We start from the raw sequence: 15,156 nt of genomic DNA, 5'->3' as shown, positions 1-15,156 counted from the left end.
TAAACATGTTTTTCAGCCATAGAAGTTGGGCTACGTCCACACGTACACGGTTTTAGGGTTTATTTTCACTTTCATTAAAGAAAAACAATCCATACAACCACTGTTTTGTCCACATGAAAATGCAAAACGAGATCATGCCCAAGCAACAGGTGGCGATAAAATCCTGATCATATAGAAATGTTGGCCACTCAGAGGCCTACAAACAATAACACGGCGCACAGTCTGACATCAAAAATCAGGCGCATGTCTTAGAAGCAGGAGCAAAAGCTGAAAATCAAATATAATTTTCTGCAACATATGTTTATAGTGGCTGTTGTACCTTAATGTTTGTTTCCTGTAGGTCAGTTTTCAGAGATCAAAATGCTTTTTGTGTGTGAACGAAAGGCCAAAACAAAAATCTGGATAATTTATCTTTTTATTAATGACATCATACCTCTTGTTAACCACCTGATTTTTTGCTTCAGTGCATCCAAAGATATTTATTTAGTGCATTTCTACTGTATCTGAGCACTCAAAGCATTTTTTACTACTTGCCTCATCCACACACTTTTTTCTATGCATAAATGATTTTATATCAGTGGATGCATTGGAGGAAACTGTCAGGGTCCTGGGTCTCCTGACCCAGCGTTTTAGTTCATTGTGATTTTTGTATTATTGTACTTGGTGTGAGTTTCTATGGTTTCTAGTTTCGATCCCTTGCCCTTCATGTTTCTCTATGTCCCCTCTGTTCTGTGTAAGTCTGTGTCTGCATGTTTGAGTTCCCTTCTGTGTCTCTCGGTTCTTAGAGTCCTCTGCCTTATGGTTTATGTCTCTGTGTTTCTTAGTTGCTGTCTCCACTGTGTCAAGTTCGCGTCTCTGTGTGATCCTTCCTGTTTTACTTTGTAGGTCCGTGTCTTATGTGAATGTGTCCTGCTTTGCTTGTCTCGTCAGTTCTAATTTCCCCCAGCTGTGCCCTCCTTCTGTGTCTCATTCTCCTCGTTACTTCCCAGTGTATTTAGACCCTGTGTTTCTCTGAGTCAGTGTTGCGTCGTACCCTCAACAAGCTGTGTGTGTTTTGCCTCCGTGTTACCAGTGTTTTGTTTCCAGTTCCAGTTCAGTGTTTTCTGCTTCAGTGTCTTAGTCCACCAGCGTTTTTGTTTGTCTTTTGATGCCTTTAGTTAGTAAGAGGGTTTCCAGCAATAAAGCTGCTCTTTAAGTTGAACTTCTGTGTCTGAGTCCTGCATTTTGGATCCACCACTCCTGCTTGCACGCCTGCCACGCAGCCAACCATGACAAACTCTGTAAAAGACCATAAGGACAGGGAGAATCGAACCACTAACCTGCTCTACCTTCTGTGCCACAGCCACCCACAAACATACTTTCAAAATAAAATAGAACTTCATCTCTCACTAGCATGTAGTCAGTGGTACCATGAAAAGCAAAATATGGTTCCAGCTGGAAGATCGATCATAAGTAGGAGATCCTGATAACATAATATTTCACTGAACTTTATTACTTTATATCACAAACATCTAATTTAATTTCTTTCTGTTTGTCTTTGTCCAGTTATCGTGATAATATAATGAATTCATTCTTACTAAAAATGAATTAGCAACGTTTTAATGTGCCGGTTCTTCCTCCAGTCTCTGCTCTACAAGAGAGTCCACGAGGCTCAGTTCAGATCCCATCTGGCCAATGAAATGATGATGTACCATATGAAGGTAAAATCACATCTCTTCATCCCACAAACTCACTCTCGCACAGCGACGCGCAGCATTTACTGACAGTGTCCATGCTATTTACTCAGTATGATTCAGTATGAGTCTGTGGCAGGTTTCAGAGGAAGAGGTGACTAAGCTGCTGGTATCTGGCATCGACCCGGTGAACGAGATTGACCCGTGCTTCGCAGAGTTCACGTGCACGCCGCGCTCCCTTCCCGATGACACCACGCCGATGGTAAGAAGCAGAGAGAGAGAGAGTGTGTCTGAATGCTGTCAGCACAAAGATTTAAAGAGAACAAAATCTGATGTAACTTCTCCTGTTGTGTGTCTGCAGTGCGTTCTCAGCATGTTTGAAGACATGGGTTTCATCAACACCTATAAGATCGACATGCACACGCTCGCCAGGTCTGACATCCATCAATTTATATGCTGTGTTTAAGAGCCTGTGCTTTAAATCATTTTCCATCAGCTGTTTAAATAAAGAATATTTACTTTATTTATTAATGATTCTCTGGCTACATTGTTAAGTAGTATTGCGTTGTAAGCTTGTAGCAGAATCTTCAATCAGGTTTGTTTTTTTAAAGCTGATGGAGAGATGGGTTGTGAATGAGAATTTCCGGGGCTACCACTGAGTTACATGTTGGAAAAAAAGTCATGAGAGTGTTTTTAAACTGCTGCCTTGGTGCCAGGTTCTGTCTGATGGTGAAGAAAGGCTACAGAGACCCTCCCTACCACAACTGGATGCACGCTTTCTCCGTCTCACACTTCTGCTACCTGCTCTACAAAAACCTAGGGCTGTCCAACTACCTCGAGTGAGTACACAAGTCTCAAAAGACTTTATAATGATGTTTTATATCATTTGTATTTAAAATGATTCTTCTATGCCTGCTGTCTTCTAGGGATATAGAAATATTAGCGCTCTTTGTGTCCTGTATGTGCCATGATCTGGACCACCGTGGCACCAACAACTCTTTCCAAGTGGCCTCGGTGAGAGCACATACTTTGCTTTTGTTTTATTAGAAAGCAGTAGGAATGATACAAAATAATAGAAAAATAAACAAGGCTCTAAGCAGGACTGCAGCTTTATGCATGCAGACAAAAAATGCATTATGTTTTTAATCTTCTATTCAGTCCAAAAGCTGATATAGGGAAAATAAACACAATAATAAGTAAACAAACCAGGGAAATGAGCAAGTAATCCAAAAACACTAGGAGATACAGGGAAGCTCTGAGCAGGGAGGTACAGCACTGGGGTACACACAGCTGCAATTAACAGAGGGGGGCAGAGACACACCTGATATAGAGAGGAGCGGTAGCAGGTACTAACACAGCTGAAGCCAACAAATATAATGAGATGGGGAAGTAAACACATCACAAGACACAGAAAACAGGAAGTGTGACACAACACAACACAATGGATGGAATAGAATGAGTCTGACACGGAGAGAAGATCGGCGGACGAGACGGAGGAACGTAGAAAGGTGAACGTGAAACGTGAACTAAAAGCAACGTCAACGGTAAAAATAAAAACTAATAACAACTGAAAACTTGGCATCTTAATAATGAATAAAACATGTGAATAAAAATGAATAAATCCTAAAAGGAAACCACAAACAGACGAGGCTTCTGAACTCTTAAACACAGTGAATTCAACTAAAGCAGCTATTTGATAAATAGAAAACTAAATACTAATTAGAGCAAGGAAAATAATCATACAAATGACAGCTAAATATATACAAACCCACAAGGAAGGTAACAAAAAATAGGTACCAGCGTGGTACCATGAACTATCTTAGTCTTTTCATTTCTTTTAGTCGTCTTCGAGAATAGTTCTTCAGGCTTCTTAAAGGACTTTTAAAGCTCTTCTTTGGATGTTTCTGTCAAGATGATCCCACTCTGCTTCAATAATGTTGAGGTCTGGGCTCTGTGAAAACCAATCCATGACTGATAGATGATCCATTGAGATAAATAGATGGATAGATGGATGAGCAAAAGGCCAGATGCATCAATGTGTCCTCTTTAGGAATCACCTTGGTGCCACAAAAATATAATTTTATGCCTTTTTGGCATTTTTCATTTTTGGATATATGAGTTCAGTAATTTTAACTTATATCTATTATTATGGTATATACAAGTGGTATCTTTCCAATTATTTGGCCTGTTTATTTGGGCTTCCTATCCTCTCAAATACAGAGCGTGTATTTAACAGGATAGGAACGGTGACCTGGCCTGCCTTCCCAAACCGCCTGCTCCTGAGCATCCCCAGAGGACTGCAGATCCACTCTGCCCAGATACTAACCACTCAGATGAGACTGAGAGAGAAAGAACACAATAAGAGGAGATAAGAGACAGAAGAAGAGAAGATATTGCAGTAAATGATAGTGGTTACTGCATTAACAATATTGTATTAGTATGTATTGTTTACTGTAAATGAAAAAAGAAAAAAAACATATGAATAAATTAAAAAGCAAACGTTAGGGGGATGTTATTTGTGAATCACTTTCCCCGCCTGACAAAAGCCAGGAAGAAACACACAAACCATTTCATTTAACATGACAACAACAGCGGGAGTTATGATAATGTTGAAATTTTTACTTTAAATGCTCGAGATGAAGCATCCCGGGTAATAGCGAGGGTTGCACGGTTTTATCAGGGTCTAATCACGAGGTGATTAGAAGCGTGTCGCCCTGCTACACTCTAATCAGGCACAAACCTAAATCAGACACACATTATAAGACAAAAGTAATCCATCATTGATAAGCTTCTGTATATATATATATATATATGTATTTTTTTTTTTCAATTGAGAGCTGCCATCTCCTGTTAAAGAGAAAACACTGCTATATTTTATTGGAGGATGTTGATTTGAATCAATGTGCCGCGCATGCTAAAAGGATTGTGTTTCAAATGTGTGTCTGTTATGTTTCCAGCAATCTGTGCTGGCTGCTCTCTACAGCTCAGAGGGATCTGTGATGGAGGTAAAGTCTCTCAAAGTTTTCACACTGACTGTGTAAATCTTTATTTCCTATGACAGAGACGATAAGATTGTGCGATTACTGGTATAGGCTTGCTCCTTCATAGTTAATGAATGCCATTATCTGAGAGCTGCTAATGTAGTGTTCTGCTAGGACATCTAGTGGCCAAAATCAATCATGACATTTTTTTGCAGCAGCGATGAGGCAATGTGAGGAATTTAAATTGGTTTTTGCCTTTTGCATTGCAGCATTAGTCACTTTAGAGTCACCGTTTTCTAACACGTTTTGTCATTATGCTTTATTTGCCACGCCAGAGACATCACTTTGCCCAGGCCATCGCTATTCTGAACACTCATGGCTGCAACATCTTTGAGAAGTTCTCCAGGAAGGTGAATTATCAAACCCTCTCTCCATTCGTGCATTTCAACAACTTTCTTTTTTCTCAATCTCTCGCTGATTTCATATTTTCATTTGCTTCTATCACCGCCTTTGCAAGCTAACGATTATTTTTTATGTCTCTAGGACTACCAGCGCATGTTGGATTTAATGAGAGACATAATTCTGGCCACGGACCTTGCTCACCACCTTCGCATTTTCAAGGATCTGCAGAAGATGTCTGATGGTACATGTCACATGTTCAGTATGCGCAGCCACGTCTCTGCAGTTGCTTTAGACTCACACCCGTGAACAGCTCCAGGAGGCTCAGTTCTGATTGTCGATTCACACTGAAAGCAAAGCAATATTTCTTTTTACGTCTCCTTAGATTAAAGCGGCCTGATTTCACAAGGGAGACGAAACAATATAGAACATTAGAAATTCACCGTTTCAGTACAATTATCCATTGCTGAGCTGAAAGATCGCTCATAGACAGACAGACAACCCATTTTCCTCTGCACTATGACTTGCTTCTTTTTCATGAACTGACTTATTTTGCAGAGATCTGAGTTCACGCTTGCAACATTCAGCTCTGACATTCTTAATAATCCTCCACTTTCATTGGACTATTTACCCTTTAGAAAAGACAGTTGCTTACACTCTTATGCAATGTAATTGGCTGTAACCTCCAGGCCAGTGGTTTGTTACGCTTGAATGCAACCAATTATAAGTTATCCTGAGTGGATGTCTCCTCCGTGGAAACAATTTCGAGCCGTTAAAGCAATTCAAGGACATTAAAAACCACTAAATGAGTTAGCAACTTTCTCACACTCTAGAATAGGTGACTTGTCAATCATGGAGTAGAATACTGAATGAATGTGTAGAGTGTTAATAGGCACTGGAAAATCATTTCTGCCTACCAAACACGCAAAGTCTGCTTATCTAACATCCTGTTGTGACCTTCTTTTATTGTCACTTCTATCATTATGCATATTGGAGACTAAAATGAACTTTATGCAATGAGTTTGAAGCACTTTTGCTTCGGAATTGTGTGATTTTCCTCTTAGATGAAAGGCAGCAACAGTGCTTGAAATGCTGTTAACGCAGAGCGATGCGTTTTGTGTGTTTTTCAGATGGATACAATCCAAAAAGCCGTACCCACCACTCCCTGCTGCTGTGCCTGTTGATGACTTCGTGTGACCTGTCAGACCAAACCAAGGGCTGGAAAACCACACGCAAAATTGCTGTCAGTTTGTGTTCTGCACCAGTATATGTGAAACATTACCACATACTTACTAGAACTTGCCATTTGTAGCAAAAATGTTGTATTAATGTGTTTAATTCAGTTAAGACTGTTAATATTTCAGTATTACTGCAGTACAAATTCCAAAAGCTTAGTGGAAGTAATAGCTGTAATTATTTTGACCTAGTAAACTGCTCACTGTAGCAGTTTATTCTAAGTAGGAAGAAAATAGAAAAGGCTTTAGTGTGATCGGGTTCATGCTGCATTTGCTGATTTGCAGGAGAAAGAAGTTTCTGTTTCATCTTTTAGCAACACGACTAAAGATTTCTAATTAACAGTGTTTGTACAGTGAAACTGACCCATTTCTAGGACATTGGAGATTATGAGATGCAAAGCTGTACAGCTGGAAACAACCTTTGAGCTGTATTCCATTATTTTCTATTCTGAGAAACCGCACTCCATTTTAGGATTATGTTTAATCTTGGCCTGCCCCCTTTCCACCACCAAACCCGTAAACCTTGCCCCAAATCCTCCACCCTCAATCTCCAAACACCTAAAGCAAATAAACTGTAAATCCTTGTTTTCAAAACCAATAGCACATTTCTGTGGAAGACTTTATTGGCTTTTACAGTGCTCAGTTGATACATTATCATCTCAATAGCAAGAGAACACATTTCTATCAGTGAAAAACCCCAATCACACCAAATATTGAACTTTAATAGAAGTGACTTGCAGTTTATGGCAGGTAACAGCATAAAATGTTTGCATAAAAGACAAATAAACTAAATTTCATACATAACGATGTCTCTATAAATATGACACATGTTAAGACTTTCAAATATCTGCTGCTATGTTCCTACAGGAGCTGATTTATAAAGAGTTCTTCTCTCAAGGAGATCTGGTATGTTTTAGTGTACGCTAACTGCTAAATGACATGTGAAAATAGTAACATGTGGTGAAAGTGTGTTATTGTACGCCTGACTGAGGTCATTAATCATAGCTTAACGTGTGTTTGCAGGAAAAAGCCATGGGTAACAGGCCCAGTGAGATGATGGACAGAGAGAAAGCGTACATACCGGAACTGCAGATCAGCTTCATGGAGCATATCGCCATGCCGATCTACAAGTGCGTACAAAACCTGAAAGCAGCACAGACTCATTATTGGATCTGTTTTGGTCCTTTTATCACACAAAGGATTTAGTTTGAAACATTGCTTAAAACAAAACTGTAGATTATGTACACATTATCCCCTGATTCTGGAGTCTTTTTGCTGATTGTTTTGGCATTCACTCTCATCAGCACTGTTTTTACTGTGGTTGAAACTTTTTAAACTAACTAGTGGACATTTGAGCATCTAAGTAACTCATTTAAAGGAGCAAGAACAGATAAAGGTAGATAAATTCATTACGTCGACATTAACAGTTTGAAATTAATGTCAATTAAATTCAGTAAATTTAAATAAGCAAGTGCATCACATTTGCAATATATAGACCTTTAAAGTGATAATCATAGAGAAACACGTCTGAAAAGTGAAGCCAGCCTCATACCTGCCATTCCTTCTAATGGCCTGCAGGGGAGGCGACTCTGCTGTTTCATTTCATGTTTTGTAGAATACAGCATGATATTTATTTGTAAATTATGGTCGCAGGAGTTCAATTCAGTTGATATATGTATATTTATATAGAAACTCCAACAATCAGATGATCCCCATGAGCGAGTAGTAAGAACTCCCCTGCAGGCTCAGGGGAGGGGCAGCCATGTCTTTTGTGACCGGTCGGGGTCTTTATAAGAGTGAAATAAACAATGAAGCAGGACTACTTGGTGACTGAAAAGTCACTAAGACAGATAGAATAAAGCATGGATGTAGCTTCTAGGTCAGAAGAATGTGCCTAGTGGCTTAACCTCCTAGGACCTGGCGTCCACATATGTGGACATCACATTTTGGGTTATTTAGACCAAAATACTCAATTTTGCGCTACAAGGGCCTGATATCCACTTATGAGGACATTATACTGCTACTGTTCTATCGAAATTTGAAACAAATATCCTCATATGTGGCTCTCATTTTTCTTAGAAACAAAAATCAGGTTAAAAAAATCTGGTAATTCTTTGTTTTTACATTCACCGGGTCCCAATATGCCCAAATATCAAAGACAAATTTAAAATGCATGTCGTGGAAGAGTTCGGGTCTTTGGAGGTTAAAGCTGCATTTTATCTGAAGGCCACCAGATGGGTTTAGTTTTGGTTGCAAAAAGCTTTCCGTGCTAATAGAAGTGTGTTGGAAATCAGCTTTCTATCTTGACCTCTTGAAACACTTTTCTGCTGATTTTATGGGCTCGGTAACTGGTTTTTGTTCTCATTGAATAACAAATGAAGTCTGTTATGTAAATCTTGTTCATATTACGTTTCAAAGTGGAGGTGGTATGAACCACACACTTGTTAGCTAATGACACAAGTCATCATCAATGAAGATGGCGATGGCAAACGCTCATCTCGAGGTTTCAGAACAGGATCTGAAAAACCAAAGGGTGACGACTTTTATACCACCTGTGGTTGCTACCATTTGAGCACACATGATCCTCAGATTCTCAGTCAGACCCAGACCTGGCACCTGACATCTGGTTATTGAAAAAGCAACCAAACAAACACATAATGCTTAAAGTGGAAGCTTGAAAACAGGACTTCAAAAACCAGTGATTGACATCAATTTGGCCACTAACATTGTCTATATATACAGTTTATTCTGATAATGTGCTGTGACTGCAACCTGTGAAAAATCAAAATGCCAGTTACTGGATGATTAAATACCCGATAGCACAGTTCAAATCATTACATGACGTTAAATAAATAAAATTGAAACAATAATTATATGAATGATTAATCCATTTCATTTAGAGTGGCATTAATTGAACAAACTCTCAGACTGGGACATTGAGGACTCTTCATTAGCAATCATGTGTAGGCCTAAAATTAACACCACCTGCTGCCTCCTGTCTTCTCAGGCTGCTGTCTGAACTGTTTCCCGGGGCCACCGAGCTGTACGAGAGGGTGGCGGCTAACCGTGAGCAGTGGACCAAAGTGTCCCATAAGTTCACCATCCGTGGGTTGCCTAGCAACAACAGCCTCGACTTCCTGGACCAGGAATACGAGCTGCTGCAGGCCCAGGGCGCTTTCGGGAGTGACGACCACTGCCTCAACGGCTGCCTCGACGACACAGAAGGAGGGAGGGGTCAGTGACGGCAGCAGGCCGCGGACGGTTTTCGTCGAGTTTTCCGTGGTCCCGTAAGAGGCTGAGGATACCTTTTTAGTGACCTAAGAGTCACAGGTCTCTCTCTGCTGTCAACCACTTAGATGCTTAGGAGGCCAGACAGGACGGGACAAAAGTTTCAAACTGAATCAGACGAGCGATCTGAAACGAGTGCTGGAGCCACACGTCTCCGGCTGAAGATGGCAGAAGGTGGTGACTTTGTCTATTTCAGCAGCTATAATAGGTTTTTACCACTAGTCACAAGCTCATTCATACAGTACTGATCCTGATTAAGATTGTAAAAACACACAGCTACACTGACACACATATGTACATGCACATACTGTCTCAAGATCGAGGGGGGCGGAAAAGATTCATTGTGACAGCAGAGACTACTTCAACATGTAACAGTGAGATGAAAGTGCTATAGTTTCTGTAAAATGTGTCATAAAAGCTTATATTGATTTAAAGCAGCTGCCATAGCCCTCACCTGATGCTTATGAATGCATGCTGTATGGACACCTCATGTTTTATTCCTTTTATCTGGGTCAGTGTTTATTTTTTTTCCATTAACTAAGAAATGAATGCACTCCATTTCCATTTCCATCTCCACTCCGTCTCAACACATTTTAGTTACAGCTTTTCAGGATATGTGTAATAATAAATTCATGACCATCAAGATGCACGGGGAGTTTTTGTTTCTTTTTAGTGATTCACTTCTTGCTTTTTTTAGGTGTTTAGGGGACAATTTGACAATCACTTATTAATGACAGAGTCACTGATCCCTGACCCTTCTTCATTAAACACTTAACCCAAAAGACTCCCATTTTATTCTTCTCACCATCCTCCATCTGTCACATTTCCTCTTCATTTAGGTCATTTTTTTCTGTTCTTGACTAACGTCCTCATGAACCCACTTTAGGTAAAGAGTAACCAAATCCCTTTAAAAGATCCATCTCATCTGTAAGTGCAAATGTGCCAGAGTAGAGTGTGTCATCGAGTGTGTCATATGGATCTGCCTTATTGCGCATCTTTGCTGCCTTTCTTAGAGCTTTTAATATATAAAAATTGAAATAAAGAGTCTGTTTAGTATGTATGTTGTATATTTGTTATAGAGATAGCGTGAGTATCGACGTGTTTGACTGAATGATCTGCTGAGAAGATGTATATCTGTGAAATACCCGTGTGAAGAACCTCAGATGTCACAATCGTCATTTCACTTCTTTCTATTTTATCTGCACAGCCACCCTCGGGTGTCCCAGTCAGACATAAAAGCGTTTTGTTCAGTTCTCAGTGCATCCAGATTGGGGTTTTTTTTTCTTTTTTAAAGAAACTAGAGATGTAGCCATCACAAAATTACTCTTTCTTGGAACCATCCAGCGGTTCACTATCGCTGCACTCCAAAGGAAGCGTCAGAAATTATGTTCTCAGCTTGTGCCTCATAGAAAACCTGACTGGATTTTTATGTTACAGTACGCTATTGCTCAGTTTTACCTTACGATGCTTAAAGTAGGAAATGCTGCAGAGCAATGTGAGGAAAACCGCTGAATAGTTACAAAGGGAAAGTGGACACCATTGCACGTGGGCTGCACGGGGAGGGGGCGGTGGATGAGTGAATGTGTGGATGGGCACGAGCGTCTACGTGGGTGAGAGAGAGGTAGTTAAGAGCAAGAGAGAAATATTCGGTGTAGCTCCACAGAGGCGGTGTTCACAGAAACGAGGCTGACACAAACCTCGAGTGATCTACCAGAATTTCTTCCTTCTTCTCCCCCCTTTCCTTTTATGCTGCCCCGATAATGTTAATGGAAGAAGATGAAAGCTTCTTTTCAGTTTTTTTCAAATCGCAGGTTACAAATGTAGGATTTCTCTTTGAAAAGTACCTTATGAACCCTCATGGGATCCTTTTGAAGACAATTAGTGAGGAGCTATTAGTGAGGAAGGTTAATCGCCTCTAAAAGTGGTGTGATGTATGTGTGAAACCAAGATTGGGATATGCATCAGCGCTAGCTCGATGGAAGTGCTTGATCTGCCGTGGACGAGATGGTTTTGCTGCAAAGCTTCTAAAGGGCGTACAGACGTGTCTGTATAAGAGCCACTCTCTCTTTCTTGAACTCTTTTTCTCATTTTTTTGTTTTATTTTTCAGTTATTTCAAAACCAACGTTTCACATGTACTTGTCTTTTTTTTCCATGTGCAATATAAATTGTCTGCCTCTGTGACACTGCATAGATTCCTATGTAAATACCTATGCCTCTTGTTAAATTATTGCTTTAGGTCTGAGTTGCCAAAGCCTTTTAAGTGTTAGATCATGATGTTTCCATTTAGAAAAGAAACACAAATCAATGGAGTGTGACAATTTTAATCCTAAAATGCTTCAGTTTTCTATCACGATTGTGTATCTGTCCTTTTTGTTTGTTTGTTTTAGAGAGTCAGGGCTAAATGTGCCAAGCAAACATTTTCTACTTTCTTGGCAAGCTGCAAAGTGAAAAAGAAAAAGAAAACATTAAAAACACCACAAGAAAAAAGAAAAAAAAACCAGACAGAACTTAAAATATTTTTGTTCTCTAATGTTGGAGTGTCGACGAGGGCTGTGTTCATATTTGACTTTTCCCGCTACGTCATGACAGCTTGTCAATGAATTGTGAACACAATCGATTTCCCATCATCACAGAGCAGCGGGACTCGAACCTGTGACGTAACGTCATCGTAACAATCACCTGTGACATAATTGTTAAAAGTGGCAAAAAATATAATTGCTGTAAATATCAAGCGTTTCAAAAGAAAACGTTTCTTGATCGTCTGTCATTATTTACAATGGGACTTTTTTTTTTCCAATTCTGTAATGTGTTTAAAGTGGTTGCCTTCTGTTCTCCTTTTCTTTCTTTTTTCTTTTTTCTTTTTTTGCTAAGCCATTTTTGAACAACCCTAAGCTCAGACTTTAACAGAGGGGATGAAAGAAAATTATATGTTTGTTTGGGATATACATATAATATATAACCCAGGCAAATCTGAAATGTATAAATGATGCTTATACTGGTCAATAAATCCAGGATATTCATCTGTTAATTATTTGTTTCATTGAGTTCTGAGTGCTGGTGATCTTGTTCTTCGTGTTGAACAAGGACAATTTTCAGAAGTAGGCAAATGTGCAACATTTTAAATCTTTTTTTTTCTTGAAATAAATCTGGTGAAAGGCTTCTCGGTTGTCCTTTCTAAATGTGTGTGCACACCACACGTGTATTATGTTGTCTGGAACTGTGTATTTGTATCTGGCAACACTGATTTAGTCATCACAGAGGCATCTTTGCTGTTCCTGTTGACCTGTGCCACATGGACTCATGGTTAAGCATGGCTAGGCTAACATATTTCAGAGGGGTTCCTAGGATAAAAATCTACCCCTAAAGTAGTTAGCATTTCTCCTGTTTTTACATTAGTTTAAATAGAAATTATATAGCTTGTTCATACAGCTATACTTTTATAATGGGAAATTACATTTAAATTATATGTTATCAGCCCCTAGTTGAAGCTATTCCTGTATAGAGTTGTGGTCAGAAGCTTTCATAGACTCATCACAGGCAAAAATGTCATGGTAAATCTGGGTCTTTTTATGATTTCTCTTAACTGTTGAATGACTGTACAACAAATATCTTTAATAACTTTAAAAAGAAAATGAAAAATTTGGTGTTGAAGTTTGAATTGACTTTGAATTTTCTCAAAAGTATATATACAGGCTCAAACATATACATGTACCCCACTAATATTTGGTTTAATGTTCTTTTGCAAGTTGCGCCTCAACTTGACACTTTTGGTAGCCATCAACAACTTTCTGGCAAACGTCTGGCTGTATATATGACAACTCTTCAAGCGAGACAGCTCAGTCTTTATCTCATCTGTCCATAGAGCTTTTCTGCAGTAGACATTTGGCTCGACCATGTGAGCAGCTGCAAATTTCACTCGAGTGATTTTGACTTTGTAGCAGGGACTTCTTTCACGGTCAGCACTCTATCAGTCCATGGTGATGTACAAGCTTTACAGTGGACAGTGATGCTGGCGTTCCAGCAGTTTCCAGTTCTTGACAGGCTTAAACCTTGGTGGTTTCTGGGTTCCTGACCATCTGAGGGTTTGGGTCTTCCTGCAGATCTCGGCAAAGTCATGACACATCTGAATAACTTGTACAGATGTCCAATTGTTTAAATGATGATCTTGGAATCCTCAGTTGTTTAGAAATGATTCAAAGAGACATTCTTACTTTTGTAATTCTCCTTCTTAGATCGTCTCTGAAGTCCTTGGACTTTCCCATTGTTCTGACTATTGGTCAATCCAGTGACTGCTGTAAAATAAATCCTTTATATGCTGGCAAACTGAAACTACCAGTTTTAGCCAATCGTGACCCCTAATGAGAATTTAATAGCCCTCAGCACTGGCAAGTTAAAATCAATTGTAGAATTGCAGTACCAGTTATGAAAAGGTTTAAGATGGTGTATGTATATATTTAAGAAAGGATTTATTCTTTTTAAGAAAAATCCAAAATAAATCCAAACTTGTACACCCCAATTCTTGTTTTTTTTTTTTTTTTAATTGATTAAAGGTGAATGCTGTGCAATCATTGCACCCTGGAAAAATAGCAGTTCAAATAAATCATTAAAAGCCCAAAATCACATGAAAATTATACCAATGATGAGTGTGTGTAAACTTCTGACCACAACTCTGTATGATAGTAGAAAGAAAAATTTGATTAAAGGGGACATATTATATTTTTATTAATGGAATTGACATAAGCCGATTGCTTTAAAACAACATTTTTATGATGGGCTTTCCTTATTAAGCCAAAAAAATATTGTTTTAAAGGAACAATAGGTGTGTGGGGCTGTCTTCCTGAGAGATAAGCTGCTCTCTGAGTCATTATACAGGCCGTGCACTGAAAAAGCTGTCAGAATGGCTTGGAGCAGACTGAACCCTAAGCGTTGGGAATTATGCGAATCCCCCAATAGTGCATATATGACAGAATAAGGAAAGAACATCATAGGTCACCTTTCATGAATATGAGACAGGCGAGTCTTAGACTTAGAGGTCCAGGAAAGACCCATGCAGCAACTGTAGACTTCAGATCACAGCACAAATGCATCCGTCACATCTTACAAAGCATCACAAACCTAATAAAACGAATTAAATAAATAAATAATAACAAAATAATTTTAACAGCAAATTATTGACTTTTGGGAACAGGTAGTTAAGTAGGCCTAAAAGAGGACGTATCATGTCTATTGGGCACTTATGATAGCGCAGTGTCCGTGATATATACTTATATGTATCTTCAACAATACATACTATTTCATAAAGTGATCTATTTTATGTATACAGTCTCAAGCAAAACAATTACAGTGGCTGAAAATTATTTATTACTTTATTACTGCGCCTGCACTTCACTCTAGTATCACACTGGTAAAGTACAGTAAACAAACTACAGTAGTACTGTGTAGCAGTTAAATGCATGCTCTAAAACAGTGGTTCTTAACCTGGGCTCGATCGAACCCTAGGGGTTCGGCAGAGCCTCCACCATGACATGCACGGCTCATTTTGTGCACCAATAAAAAACATATCTATGTCTTGAATTTGA

At 39.1% G+C, this 15,156-nt stretch overlaps 1 protein-coding gene across 2 annotated transcripts in view; it reads left to right on the top strand.

Moving 5' to 3' along the window:
• The window catches only part of pde2a (phosphodiesterase 2A), a 177,524-nt gene extending 164,795 nt beyond the window's left edge, over positions 1–12,729 (top strand). For both annotated transcript variants that reach the window (XM_080889418.1, XM_080889419.1), the window contains exons 20-31: positions 1,623–1,700; positions 1,813–1,935; positions 2,035–2,105; positions 2,390–2,512; positions 2,600–2,687; positions 4,631–4,678; positions 4,990–5,064; positions 5,198–5,297; positions 6,184–6,296; positions 7,156–7,194; positions 7,312–7,418; positions 9,296–12,729. In XM_080889418.1, the coding sequence (XP_080745544.1) occupies positions 1,623–1,700; positions 1,813–1,935; positions 2,035–2,105; positions 2,390–2,512; positions 2,600–2,687; positions 4,631–4,678; positions 4,990–5,064; positions 5,198–5,297; positions 6,184–6,296; positions 7,156–7,194; positions 7,312–7,418; positions 9,296–9,530 (1,200 nt within the window). In that variant the 3' untranslated portion in view covers positions 9,531–12,729. The remainder of the gene's footprint in view (positions 1–1,622; positions 1,701–1,812; positions 1,936–2,034; positions 2,106–2,389; positions 2,513–2,599; positions 2,688–4,630; positions 4,679–4,989; positions 5,065–5,197; positions 5,298–6,183; positions 6,297–7,155; positions 7,195–7,311; positions 7,419–9,295) is intronic.
• The last annotated feature ends 2,427 nt before the right edge of the window (positions 12,730–15,156 follow it).

The sequence above is a fragment of the Rhamphochromis sp. 'chilingali' genome (genome assembly GCF_963969265.1).
Source record: "Rhamphochromis sp. 'chilingali' genome assembly, chromosome: 8".
NCBI lineage: Eukaryota > Metazoa > Chordata > Actinopteri > Cichliformes > Cichlidae > Rhamphochromis > Rhamphochromis sp. 'chilingali'.
This window is presented reverse-complemented; position numbering and strand designations above follow the sequence as displayed.